Raw genomic sequence first — 12,433 nt, 5'->3', positions numbered from 1 at the left:
CCCCCGCATCCATATCCCTCCACCCTGGCCTTCTGACAACACCAGCACCGTTTTGTAAGGGACTGTAGGGTCTTGCGAAAACTGATGGGAAAGTGAGATGTTTAGATTTCCATCACACAACGAACATGGTGTCACCTTAGTTCAGGTAGGCAGATAAAGTCCAGTGAAAGGGACAGCCTGGTAACTGTTATAGGCTCCTCCTATCTTACCCCGAAGCACTGAAAAAGGTCACTTTCTCTTTAAATGCAAATTACCTCCTGTAAGCCCTGCTTCCACACGCTCTGCTCCCTAGGAGAGGAGCGCTAAGGGCGGGCGCAGGGAAGCACGCAGAAGCCTCACTCCAGACCCCAAACCTCCAGGTCAGTGGCCCGCTTCCAGGGTGTGGGGGGTGCGGAACATCGCGGGTCTGATGCTCCGTTTCGGATCCTGGCTCCCCAGCTGAACGATCCATTTGGCACACGGCTTTGAAGACCGAGCGTAGGAAGTAGATCCCAGGTGGCCCCCCGCCATTCCTGGGAAGCAGGGGCTCCTGCTCCAGTTCTTCTATCCTGTCTTTAATTGGGCCAAGCTTCAGCAACGCAAGGCAGAGGACGTGCTCCTATCTCCTCTCCACCACACACCCCCCTCGAGACCAGCCTGCCAGGTGCCGATTTCAATTCTTATGCCCCCTGTGCCGCCACCATCCTAGAGTGCAGACCCAGGCTTGGTGGCTGCAGCCTGGAGTGAGCAGCCGGGGAAAGCCCCTTAAAGGGCCCCGGGGCCTCCATCGGGAGGACCTCGGCAGACCTGAGACTCAGGGGGTGGAGCTGGACTGGAAGCTGAGCGGTACCAGCCACAGGCGCAGCCATTGTTGGAGGCCGAGACAGCCAGCTGCCCGACCACCCACCCCACCCTGGCCGCAGCTGAAGCAGAGCAGGGCCTTGCTGACTGGGGAGGGCGAAGCAGCTGGAAGCCTGTCCCAGGGAACTTCTGGGAGTTGCCTGCTGTTTGCGGTTAGGGGTGGGCGGAAGAGGAGGGATGCCAGTGTAGAAGTAGGGGAACCACGGTGAGCCCTGTCCCACAGGCTGTGGCTTCTCTCCCCGTCCCCCATCCACTGCTTGACACCGACGTCTTCCAGGTGCCCCCACCCACACCTTGGCCACCTCCCTTGCTGACAGGGTTTGTCAGCATCTGCCTGGACAGTTGATTAAACAGAAGGTCTAGTTAAGACACCCCTAATCCTCAACTGGCCTTTCCTGCCGGCTCACATCCACCCTCCCCCCCCGGGTTTCCTCTGCCAGCTCCACCCCTCAACTCCTGGGACAGGAAATCCCAGCAGCAGAGGGAGAAGCGTGTCTGGTCCAGCCCTTTCAGGCGGGGCTCAGGTTTTCAGCTAGAGCTGGAGGGCAGGTGGGGGGCCTGGGGTGGGCCACAGGAGGTCCTTCACATACACATCCGAGACCCCAGCAGTGAGACACTGGCATCTGGCCCTGCCCATACAGAGAAGGGGACAGAGGTCCCAGGGCCCTTCCTTTGCAGCTCTGGGTTGCTGGGTGAAGTGACGACTTAGCCTCTCGTTGTCTCAGCGGGACGTGAGGCTCAGCCAGCATCCGATGGAGGATAAGAAGAAGAAAAGGAGTCCGAAGCCCTGCCTGACACAGCCAGCCCAGGCCCCGGGCACACTACGAAGAGTCCCTGTGCCCACCAGCCACAGCGGCTCCTTAGCCCTGGGACTCCCTCATCTGCCATCCCCCAAGCAGCGAGCCAAGTTCAAGAGGTGGGTGCAGAAGAACAGCAAGGTGAGAAGGGAGGGACCCCTACTCAAGCCCTGTGGGAAGGAAGTAAAGCCAACCTTAGCCTAGTTACCTAGCAATGATTGTTGCCTTCCCTTGGGGCTAAGAACTCAGAGATGCCTCAGACCCAGTCCTTGCCCTCAGTGTAGGGAAAAGGCTAGATGGGTCACTGGGACCCCACCCTGTGCTGGTGCCCACCCTGTGCTGGTGCCCGGGAGTGTCATGGAGCAAGAGCTGGTAAGGGGATGCTCAGATGTACAATTTCAGTTTTCTGCTTAATTTTTCTTGATCATAGGGAATTTGCATCCTACCCTAAACGTGTCCCTGTTTGTTTCCCACGAAACACAAGGTGTTCTTTCTCCCATTACTGTGCCTCCCTGTGGCTTTGTACACCCCTGCCCAAGAGAGATGGGTGGGGACGGCCGCAGTAGGGTGTTGCTGAAGCTCAGGGTGGGCTCAAGAACAGTAGGAAATGCAACAGAAGAGAAGGGGTGGGCAAGGCAGGACAGGCTGGGAAGGGTCCTTCAGTGTTATCCTGGGGACAAAGGAAAACTCAAAACGGTTTTGAAGTAGAAGAGGGACACAGAAAGACATTTTTCGGAGAGGTGAGATGGCTCTAGTGGCAATAAGGAGTTACTGTCCCCGGTGAGGACAAGTGATTCACCCAGGGTCATGGGAGGAATGAGTGCGGGGCTCAGACAAGAACCCAAGAGCCACCTTCCAGGCATGGTTCTGGCTGTGAGTGTCAGCTGCAGAGAAAGACTTCCTTTGAGCTCTTCTGCCTACCCCTCTCCACCCACTCCCTTCCCTTACTAATCCTGGTGTCAGGATAGAACAGAACAAACATCGCTTTCTGTTCGGGAGTAGCTAGGAAGACGGATTAGTGCATAAAGAGATGGCATAAAAGACCTCCGGGTCCCAGGCCGCCCCCACATGGTGACCGTGGTCCATGCTCACCCCACCCAGGGTAGGCAAGGAGAAATGTCGCCCGGTGCTGGCCGGAAGTGGGGGTGGCTCTGCAGGCACCCCGCTGCAGCACTCCTTTCTGACCGAGGGGACGGACGTCTATGAGATGGAGGGGGGACTGTTGAACCTGCTCAATGATTTTCACTCGGGCCGGCTGCAGGCCTTTGGTGAGTCCTGTGGGCTGGGCTGAGAGGGTGGGGAGGGGGGTGGGGCGCGGCCCAAGGGCCTGGTCCCTGGGCGGGCGGCTGGGGCCAGGGTCCCAAGCTGCTCCCAGGGCTCAGACAGGTGTTGTCCAGGGAAGGAATGCTCCTTTGAGCAGTTGGAGCACGTGCGGGAGATGCAGGAGAAGCTGGCCCGGCTGCACTTCAGCCTGGATGTGTGTGGGGAAGAGGAGGAGGAGGAGGAGGAAGAAGACGGGGTCACTGAGGGATTGCCTGAGGAGCAGAAGAAGACGATGGCTGACCGCAACCTGGACCAGCTGCTTAGCAATGTGGGTCGGGGCTGGGTGCTTTGGTTCTTGGGGGCTTTAGAGGGTGGGGGAGGCGCATGATCCTAAGACTAGTCCTGGGCCCCGTGGGGGGTGTGTGTGAAAAGCTGGGGGTACATGGAGCCTCAGCCCCCACCAGAAGATGGCTGGCACAGCATCTGGGTTTGGGCCTGGTGCCTCTCTTAATGCAAACCTTCCTCTCTCTCTGTTGACAGCTGGAAGATCTCAGTAACTCTATGTATCCTTTTCAGGGGATCTTGCAGCAGTGGATGTGTGTCCCCACCTCCCACAGAAGAAATCAGTTTTCTTCTCCCCACCACCTTCTAGTAGTATTTACAATATAACCAACATCTTCCCTTTCAGTCCTGCTAAAGCAGACTTAGCCACAAATGGCCCCCACGCAGATTTCTCCCGAATATCAGGAGGAAAGTAGTTGCAGGGAACATGATTTATCTACTTACGAAAATCTGCGCAAGTGAGGCCCCTGGCTGGCTCAGTCCTAGGGCCTGCTGCTCTTGATCTCAGGAACATGAGTTCAAGCCCCGTGTTGGGCTTAGAGCCTACTTAAAACACAAAAGCCAAACAAAACCAGAAAAATCTTTGCAAGGACTTTACTGACACAAATCCATGGCAAAACGTGTCTGATGTCTTTCTACTTTTTCAACATTTGGCAATTATTTTCACTGATTTAGATGATCACCGCAGGTAGTCTCAGCCAGAAATTGTGCCGGTGCACGTACCTGCACCATCTAGACCAAAAGAGAAGGGGGGAAGCCACCTAGCAAGAAGGGCAGGTGTGGATTGCCGCCTGGACCACGGACCACCTGAGTCCTTCGCCCCTGCCCTTTGCGCAGTTGAGGAAGCTAAGCCTGTTCGGGATGGGGGAGACAGGGCTGGAAAGGCTGGGGTCCCAAGCGTCGCAATCCTTGACTGGCACAGACAGAAGTTGCACCTGGCCGAGAATGCCGAACCTGAGGAGCAGTCAGCTGTGTAGGTGGCGGACCCGGGCCCAGACTGCCTCTCTTATCTCTTCAAACTGTGACTTTTTACGAACTCGATTGGGCATTCCGCGGCCCCCCAGGTGCTATGGGGGAGGGGGGCGCTGGGTGAAATTAAACCAGAAAGAAAGAAAGACACCGGCTCCGTGTGCTCTCTCCCCTCCTTGCGCCTTTACTCGGCCAGGTCCCCGGCCTCCGCAGAGACACCCCTGCGCGACACACTGGTTTGGGCGACTCGGGAGCTGTAAACGCCAGCATAACTCTGTGAGTTGGAGTCGGGGGCAGGCGCCAAGACGCTGCCGTCGGAGGAGCGTGGTTGCCGTGGAGACGGCGGGGGCGGGGACCGAGCGCAGCGCGGACTAGTGACGCACAGCGCAGGCGCCCGGCAGGCGGCCGTTCAGTTGGCGCCGGGATGGAGCGGGAGCGGTTGGTTCGCGGGGCGTTGGTGCTGCAGGTGCGGAGCGGGCTGGGAGTGCAGGATTCCCACCCTGGGGTCTCGGAACGAGATGAGGCTTCGACGTTCAGTCACTTACCCTCGTGCCCGCGTCCGGAGTTACAGACCCACCCCCACCGCCCTGAAGAATGCCGGGACCCATGGACCCCCACCGGCCTTCCACTCCCGCCACACGTTCCTGCGGGATCCAGGAAGTGGCGAGAAGGGCCTCCAGTCGTAGGGGGGGAATCCAGTCCAGCATCCTCCCCTGAACCCCCGGAGACTGTCCTGACGCACAGGGTCACCTATCCTTAGAGTCCCTGGGATGAGCTCTCAGGAGAATCCCCCAGATGCCCCAACTTTTGCAGTGATAAGCGTTTTCTTTCCCCTTATTCTCCACACCAGGCCTGCGTCCGGGGTTTCTTGGTCCGACGCCACATCCAGAGACTGCGAGAGGAGTATGAGGCTGTTGTACGAGAAATCGAGGGTGATCTGGGCACGCTTCAGTGGACTGAGGGCTGGATTCCCAGGCCCCAGTTTCTCCCAGAGGTAGTACTCACCCCAGTGGAAGAAGGGGGGGAGGAGGGGCCTGGGCAGGGGGTTCAAGGAAACGTTAGAATCCACCTACCTAATAACAACATTTTTCTCAATGGAAGGACAGCAGACTCCACTACTTGCATCCCAATCCTTAACCCTTACTGCCTTATGTGCTAAATGTTGGCACCCAGATATTCGGAAGGTCTAGCTGGGGTGTTCTCCTACTTCTGATTCCTCAGAAAGCGAAATCCCATCGGACCTGTAAACCCCAAGGGAGGGCACCAAACCCAGAACAGCACCGGCGGGGCCGCTTCTCACGAAACGAACCTGAGAGGGAGGCTGTCTTGGGGGAGAAGATGCTGAAGCAGTCCAGAGAGAGCTCGGCAAGCTCAGGAAGTCTTCCCTGCAGAGGCAACAGCAGTCCCTGGCCTCGGGACGAGCACAGCAGGTCAGCCAGGAATCCCAGCCAAGAGGAGACCAGAGACACGCCAAGGATGGAGAACCCAGGTACCTCTCTGCCCAGACTGAGGGCAAACCCCTGACACTCTCTGGGCCTTAGCGTTCCCATCTGAAGCGTCAGAGGCTTGTGCTAGGGAAGCCGGATCTCTCTCCTTTCCGATGCCTGGTTGAGGGCAACTAAGGGGCGGGCAGGGAGAGAACGTCAGGACCAAACGGCAGGCCAGTGTCCCGTGTATATACCCCTAAAAGCCTTCTCCCTTTTTTCCTCCCCCCTTCACAGAAGCTGTAGGTCCAGGACTGCCCCACAGCCAGCCCGAGCTCCAGGAGCTCCAGCACCACCACAGCCACTTGGCCATGGAACTGCTGTGGCTGCAACAGGCCATCAATAGCCGTAAGGAGGTAGCCACTAACCCGGAGCCTTATCTGCACATTTAGGGCCAAGGGAGGGGGTTAGGGAAAAGCCGCCTGCTACGCTCAGGCAGTCCTGCCTGGTACAGTGTCTTTTCTCTTCTTCAACAGTACCTAATTCTCAAACAGACACTGGCATCCCCGGAGGCAAGCCAGACAAGAGACAAGGCCAGCCTGTGCCCAGACCTCAGGGCCCAGACCTGTGAGAGGCCTGGGTCACAGACAAGCCCGCCACTGAAAGACAAGTCGTACAGAGACAGGACCACGGAAGGGCCAGACCATGTGGGTAACTCCTGCTGGAGGCTGAAGTCACAACCCCACAAGTGCCTGGAAAGCCTGGCCGCTCCAGACAAAACCGCTGCTGGGGTCAAGTGCAGGGATCCGTGTAGCAGGAGGGCTGGAGCACAGCTGCCCACACCATCCGATAACCAGGTCTCAGAGAACAGGCTCGCCGGAGAGCCACACCGTGGAGAACAGCCCTCGGGAGGGCCCAGCCTGCCGCTGACCAGAGTCCTGGAGGACCAGATCCCCAAAGGCCTCGAACCCCGGGGCTGTTCTGCAAAAGCCAGGATGCGGGTGGCCACACTCTGTGATGACCCAGATGTTGAGGACAAGTGCCCCAGAAAGCCAGAATGCAAAGAGCCTGAATGCCAAAGAGCCAGGCCACAAGAGTTGGACCTCTCAGAGGACTGTGGCGGCATCTGGGATGAGACCTTGGCAGAGCCTGGAGGCCAGGACCTCTGGAAGACTAAACCACCCAAGGGCCAGATCCCTAGTGAGAAAAGCTCCAGAGGTAGAACCTCCAGTGAACCTAGCCATGAACAGTGGAACAACCAGAGAGCTGTATCCTGGCGATCGAGGCCACCTAAGAAACTCTCTTTGACAGAGTCTGCCCACACAGAAGAGGACCACAGGAAGGATAAGTCATGGAAAACAGGACCCCCAGGCTAGACTCTGGGGAGCCAGCGCCTCACCCTTGCTCCCTGGTACTAGCTCTACCTCCTGCCCTTGGCCGTTGGTGGCTCATGGGGCCAAGAGAAGCTGGAGCAAAGAGCTGGGCGCCGGTATAGGGAGGGGAGGGAGGAGGACACTCTTCCATCCTCTGCCTGTGGCTTACTCCAAATTTGGGGCCAGGCAATTACCTGGGGTAAGTAAAGTGGGGAGCCTGGTAGAGAATAAAGGTTTTTCTTGGATTCTGCACCCGGCTGTATTCATCTTCTGCCTCTGTTCAAGACACACACTGGGCCCACCAGTTCCTTTCCTGTGGGCATGGGGCATCTTCCCCAGGGCTGGCCGGGAACCACAGTCCAGGGGCAGTCTAGCCCTCCTTAGAAACAGTCCCCAAAGCTGATCCACCTTTGAGCTCAGCCCTTGGGCTACAGAGTGGCAGAGAGAGTTTCTCCGTCCGTCCCCTACAGGAACATCTGGGTTTCAGTGCGGTCTCTGCCACCGCCTCCTTCACCGAGCCCCAGGGTCTTCCTTTCCAGTACAGCGATCAGATCCACCCTACTCTTGTGAAGCCCCACCCAGGGCAGACTGGATGCGACCCTGAGCACAGACAGATGCTCCTGCAGTCTCTCCCCACCTTCCTGGGCGAGGGTGCAGGGCTCCACCTCTGATCGGCACTGCTCCCAGCCTGCCTTAGTTGCCTGGCAACAGTCCTGCGTCTCTTGCCGAGGACACACTATGGCCAGTGGCGGCAATCCAGCAGCCAAGAGGGTAGTGGTGTACCGGAATGGGGACCCCTTCTCCCCAGGCCGCCAGCTGGTGGTGAGTCAACGCCGCTTTCCCACCCTGGAGACCTTCCTCTGCGAGGTGACATCGGCTGTGCAGGCCCCAGTGGCTGTGCGGGCCCTCTATACGCCTTGTCACGGCCACCCCGTCATGGACCTGGCAGACCTGCAGAACGGAGGGCAGTATGTGGCTGCTGGCTTGGAAAGATTCCGGAAGCCGCAGTGAGTGGCCTGGGGCTGCTGAGGGCCGCGGGAGGGAGGCAACGGCAAGAGCAGTAGCATGTGTTCAGGACTTCGTATGTACGCGCAGGCCCTTTACCTGTTCTCTCCTGGAATACGGCAGCCCCACGCGGGAGGCGGTCCTATCCCTTTTGTTTAGAAGGAAATCAAGAAAGTTAAGGACACCTGCCTATGTACACAACAAATGGTGGAGCTGTGGCTCCGGGCGAAGTCTGATGTTTGTGCCCATCACAGTCAGGACCAGAACATTCTCCTGCGGGTTGAGCCCCTTTTTGCAAAGGCTCTTGATTGGATTCCACCACCTGCCACCAACAAACACTTAAATGCATCTTAGCACTTCCTCCTTGCTGTGATCAGGCCTCCTGTGCTCCCCACTGCGCAGGGGCCCTCCCTGGTGCATGGTGGGGCCTTCCCTTCCAGAATGGAGAAGGGAACTGAGTGTCTGAGCTTCCAGGTGCTCCTGAGCTGTTTGTTGTAGGTAGCACATGGAGCCAGGGGTGGGAACCTGGGCCCTGTCACCTGGTACTTCTGTGTTACTTTAGGTGAGTACTTAACTTTTGAGTCTTCTAGAAAATGAGATAAAACCTCACAAATGAGAAAACGTATGAGATACAGCAAGATGCTTAACAAACTCCTTTCTCTTGACCTTTAATCTTAATGGTTTGTGTCTGAGACCCCAGTCTGTATGGACAGCCTGATGCAGGGCCCTGAGACAGGGTCAAGGGCCAGTATGTGTCTGGACTGAGGTATCATGAGACTGTCCCAGTGGGAATGGATACCTGGTAAGCTGAGCCTCAGACCGTCACTCTGGCAGCTGGGGTGTTGAGGTTCCAGGCTCCCAAGATGACCTGTGACCCATCTGTCTTTTCAGCTCTTTACCCCCTGGACTGAACGCTCCAGGCAGAAAGAGCAGCAGACTATCAGTGAGTGCCGGGGGGAGTGCTGGCTTCTAGCCCTCTGTCTTCTCACCCCTCTTGGGATTGTTTCCAGTTTGGTCTGGGAAGTCGGGCCCTCAGGTAGCAGGAACTGCCAGTCCCATGGGGAGGGGACATGGGTGGGGGGACTTTCACCCTCTCTGGAACCGGCTGCGACCCCTCCTGGGGTGCAGGATTTCAAGATGCTACCCCTTACCCCTTTCCCAGCCTCTCCCTTTACCTCCAGGTTGTGGTCCCCAAAGGGAAGAGTAAGCTGTAAAACACATGGGGCCAAGGGAATGGTTGGAATGTGACTTCCGGGAGGCAGAAGCTCCCTTTGGTGAAAGGTGTGACCAGTCCCGCCTCTCCCGCCCTAACCCCTCCTTCAGCCACCCTTCTCCCCCCTAACCAAAGGCCTCAACTCTCTCCTGATCTGGGGGCCTGACCTGGGTTTCAGGGTCCTCCTGTGACTCAACACCCATGTGATGGGGCCTGTGGACCACGGCCACCTCCAGGTTCCCCCTGCTATATCCAGTGAGTGCTGGCGTTGGGAGCAGCAGCATAGATCTTGTTTCAGTAAGGCCGCGAAGATGTGGGTGGGATTGTTCCAGAAGCCCCTGGTCTCTGGTGGGGATATAAAAAGTCCCGACATGCCTGATGGGTGAAGATGGACCAATGTTCTTAGACCATCTTCCGGCCCCGTGCTACCCTTCCTCCTCTCGTACATGGGAAGTTCTGGGGACCCTTCTTACCAGGCTGCTTTTTGTCACAGCGTGTTCAGGAATGGGGACCTGCTAAGTCCCCCATTTAGCCTGAAGCTGTCCCAGGCTGCCAGCGAGGACTGGAAAACAGTGTTGAAGCTCCTGACCGAGAAGGCCAAACTACAGACCGGAGCTGTGTGCAAGTGAGTACAGGGCCTGGGGGGACCCAAAAGTCCCTGGAGGGGCTCCCTACTTATTTCGGCTGTCCTTGAGGGCAAGAAGGCAAAAGAAAAGCACGTTTCCCCCAATGGGACTTCCTTCTATGCTGAGCCGTTGGAGCCAGGGCAGAGCCCAGGTGACTGGCCCAGATGTCCAGAGGGCGAGTGGCCACAGGGTACCTTGGAACAGCTGTACCCACCCCCATCAGTCTGCTGAATATGAACAGGCATCTTGTCCACCGGCCCTTAGCCACCTGCCTCTCCCTCCCAGACTCTGCACCCTGGAAGGGCTCCCACTGTCAGCAAGAGAGGCTCTGGTGAACGGCCATTACTATGTGGCTGTGGGAGAGGAAGAGTTCCAGGCCCTCCCCTATCTGGAGCTGCTGGTGCCCAGCCCCTCACTGCCCAGGGGCTGCTGGTATGTACGTGTGAGGTGGGGGTGGCAGGTTAGAGCAGCGGGGCGCCACCCTGATTCCACGTCCTTCTCGGCCTACTATGAACCCTTCTTTTTTTTTGCAGGCACCCTCCGGACCCTAAGTCTAGGCCCCAGAAGCAGCGGGTAGGTGATGGGGGAGGCCATGGGAGGCAGGAAAGGAGAGGGGCGACTGGCTGACCTCTCCCTCCTCCAGCTCAGGCTCTCACCACACCTCCCTGCATCCTCTCAATGACCTTATGAAATAGAGGTTATCATTCCCATTTCCTAGTGGAGACACTGAAGTTCAAAGGAGTGAACTCTTGTTCAGGATGACACAGTGATTGAGTGGCAGGGGCCAGACCAGAACCTGGACTAAAAGACAGCTCTGCCAGGCTCTCTGAAGATCTTTAGACTGAGTTGCTGGTCCTAATGCCTTCCTGGCAGCTTGGATGTTGGGAGAGAAACTGGCATATCTGGCATAGCAAGATCCAAAGGAGCTTATCTGCTCCCCAGCTGATTCCAGACCTGAGCCCTCCCAAAAGATGAGCCAGTGTGCATTGGCTGGGGGGTGGGGGGGGGGGTTCGGAGGACACAGCCTGGCTTCACTGGGCCTCTTGAGTGCCAGGCACCAGCTGTTCTGTCCCTGGATAAGGCAACCTGATGGGAAGAGGGAGCCGGAGGGAACGCACAGGCTATGAAGATGGACGGCATCTCCCCAAGCTCCCGCAGACACCAAGGGCACTCAAGCGTGGCCTGGCAGGAGAGAGGGCAAGAGCAGCCAGTACCCATAGCCCAAGCCCAGTATTCCCTCTACAGGCCCACGGCTGTGGGGCACAGGCAACCCAGCCCTCTCCAAAGGAGCCGAGCCAAATTGAGCCATCTGCTTTTTATGCCAGACGCCAGCAGGCCATTCAGCCAAGAAGCAGGCTCCCCACTCTGTCATTTCCATCAGGTGAGGGGACCTGGGCCCCTCTCACCCACCCTCTGACAGTGACACACGATGGGCCCTGCTATCGTGGGAGAGGTCCATGGGGGCAGAATGCCAGGGTACAGAGCCGGCCTTGACCTCAGCACGGATCTTTCCTGCTCCCCCATGTGCATACCAGTCCCTGGCCTCTTTGCGGGGACCTGGCAATATGAAAAGCGCAGGGAAGCCCAAAGCACTGAAACTTCAGCGGGGGGGCTTGAAAGGGATGGGGGCCGAAGGCCTGCCTGGGAGCTATGCTGCCATCCTCTGAGGTATTAGGGAAAGTGGAGCAAGGCTCAGGGGAGGGCGGGGGCTGGGAGAGGTCAGGGGAAAAGCGGCTCCTCAGCCAGGGCATCAGCTGGCACCGCGTCCCTCATTAGGAGTCCAGGGAGTATACAGGGCTCCCCGCCCGCGGAAGGAGACAGCAGGGGCCCAGGAAGTGCCGGATGAAGAAGCCGCCTGCGCGGAGGAGCGCCTGGGTCAGGTGTGCTGGGGCTGCCAGCAGTAGGTTGGTTCAGCAGTTCTGGGCTGGACTGGCAGCCCCGGGTCGCGGAGCTGTTCCCCCTTGGGGCTGTAAGCAGATTGAACTCCCCAGGCCCGACCTCCTACCTTGTTAAATGAGAAGCAGATCCAAATTTCTAAAGTCTCTCCTTTTCCTGGGGTCAGAAACTTCAGCTGAAGGCTGGAGGAGACAAGGGATGCTGATGCTCCATTCTGCGCGGCCTCCCGTCCCCTCCAGAGGGCACCGCAGAGGGTGGCCGAGGCCGTGGGCCTGGGAAAGCAGCCTGGGACCCCGCAGCGGACTCAGCCGCAGGCCCGCCTTGGCCGTCTCTGGTGCCAGCAGCTCCAGCCGGGAACTGGGGCGGCCACTCTGCAGCCACCGCTCGTCCTTGCCTCCAGCAGCCCGTTCCAGGGGACCCAGCGCCCCACCTGGCCTCACAGGATAGCCTGTAGCCCCCTCAGCCCTGCCCCACTCCTCCCAAACCCGCATCCTAGTCGTACTCGCCTTCTGAGCAGTGCAGCCCTGGCCAGAGAGCCAGCCAGCCTGGGGGGAGAGGCTACAACTCGGGAGCAGGTCCGTCACAATAAAAGAATACTTCCTCTCCTCCATCTGTTCAGTGCGGGTTTATTTGAGGCTACTGCTCGCCAGGTACTGTGCGCAGGGCCGGAGTGAGGTGGGGCTGG

The 12,433-nt window shown here is 58.3% G+C and overlaps 3 protein-coding genes across 4 annotated transcripts; all 3 read left to right on the top strand.

Moving 5' to 3' along the window:
- The first annotated feature begins 300 nt into the window (after window positions 1-300).
- Window positions 301-4,357, top strand: CCDC28B (coiled-coil domain containing 28B). 2 transcript variants are annotated; one of them, XM_039233624.1, is made up of 6 exons: window positions 301-359; window positions 1,566-1,756; window positions 2,739-2,905; window positions 3,035-3,228; window positions 3,441-3,463; window positions 4,165-4,357. In XM_039233624.1, the coding sequence occupies exons 2-6, from the start codon at window positions 1,593-1,595 to the stop codon at window positions 4,217-4,219; spliced, it is 603 nt and encodes a 200-aa protein (XP_039089555.1). In that variant the 5' UTR covers window positions 301-359; window positions 1,566-1,592; the 3' UTR covers window positions 4,220-4,357. The 2 variants fall into 2 exon arrangements, with proteins under 2 accessions (XP_039089555.1, XP_039089551.1); XM_039233620.1 differs by having other exon boundaries at window positions 303-643.
- A 2-nt stretch (window positions 4,358-4,359) lies between these two features.
- On the top strand, window positions 4,360-7,228 carry IQCC (IQ motif containing C). Its single transcript, XM_039233609.1, has 5 exons — window positions 4,360-4,677; window positions 5,062-5,205; window positions 5,433-5,700; window positions 5,933-6,051; window positions 6,172-7,228. The coding sequence occupies exons 1-5, from the start codon at window positions 4,636-4,638 to the stop codon at window positions 7,009-7,011; spliced, it is 1,413 nt and encodes a 470-aa protein (XP_039089540.1). The 5' UTR covers window positions 4,360-4,635; the 3' UTR covers window positions 7,012-7,228.
- A 342-nt stretch (window positions 7,229-7,570) lies between these two features.
- Window positions 7,571-12,334, top strand: DCDC2B (doublecortin domain containing 2B). Its single transcript, XM_039231826.1, has 9 exons — window positions 7,571-8,015; window positions 8,905-8,956; window positions 9,405-9,481; window positions 9,720-9,851; window positions 10,138-10,284; window positions 10,386-10,425; window positions 11,098-11,233; window positions 11,629-11,732; window positions 11,915-12,334. Exons 1-9 carry the CDS (start codon window positions 7,747-7,749, stop codon window positions 11,951-11,953), a joined length of 996 nt encoding a protein of 331 aa, XP_039087757.1. The 5' UTR covers window positions 7,571-7,746; the 3' UTR covers window positions 11,954-12,334.
- The last annotated feature ends 99 nt before the right edge of the window (window positions 12,335-12,433 follow it).

Source organism: Hyaena hyaena, unplaced genomic scaffold (genome assembly GCF_003009895.1).
Source record: "Hyaena hyaena isolate Hyena2069 unplaced genomic scaffold, ASM300989v1 scaffold_3, whole genome shotgun sequence".
NCBI lineage: Eukaryota > Metazoa > Chordata > Mammalia > Carnivora > Hyaenidae > Hyaena > Hyaena hyaena.
This window is presented reverse-complemented; position numbering and strand designations above follow the sequence as displayed.

What these genes read in the sequence shown, in the direction of transcription:
- CCDC28B (XM_039233624.1), top strand. Translation starts at nt 1,593, where the DNA reads ATGGAGGATAAGAAGAAGAAAAGGAGTCCGAAGCCCTGCCTGACACAG. An exon ending in CAGCGAGCCAAGTTCAAGAG is followed by an intron (nt 1,757 to 2,738) that starts GTGGGTGCAGAA and finishes CACCCCACCCAG; the next exon opens with GGTAGGCAAGGAGAAATGTC. An exon ending in GAAGATCTCAGTAACTCTAT is followed by an intron (nt 3,464 to 4,164) that starts GTATCCTTTTCA and finishes TGACTGGCACAG; the next exon opens with ACAGAAGTTGCACCTGGCCG.
- IQCC (XM_039233609.1), top strand. Translation starts at nt 4,636, where the DNA reads ATGGAGCGGGAGCGGTTGGTTCGCGGGGCGTTGGTGCTGCAG. An exon ending in GCCAAGGATGGAGAACCCAG is followed by an intron (nt 5,701 to 5,932) that starts GTACCTCTCTGC and finishes CCCCCTTCACAG; the next exon opens with AAGCTGTAGGTCCAGGACTG. An exon ending in CCATCAATAGCCGTAAGGAG is followed by an intron (nt 6,052 to 6,171) that starts GTAGCCACTAAC and finishes CTTCTTCAACAG; the next exon opens with TACCTAATTCTCAAACAGAC.
- DCDC2B (XM_039231826.1), top strand. Translation starts at nt 7,747, where the DNA reads ATGGCCAGTGGCGGCAATCCAGCAGCCAAGAGGGTAGTGGTGTACCGG. An exon ending in GAAAGATTCCGGAAGCCGCA is followed by an intron (nt 8,016 to 8,904) that starts GTGAGTGGCCTG and finishes CTGTCTTTTCAG; the next exon opens with CTCTTTACCCCCTGGACTGA. An exon ending in TCACTGCCCAGGGGCTGCTG is followed by an intron (nt 10,285 to 10,385) that starts GTATGTACGTGT and finishes TTTTTTTTGCAG; the next exon opens with GCACCCTCCGGACCCTAAGT.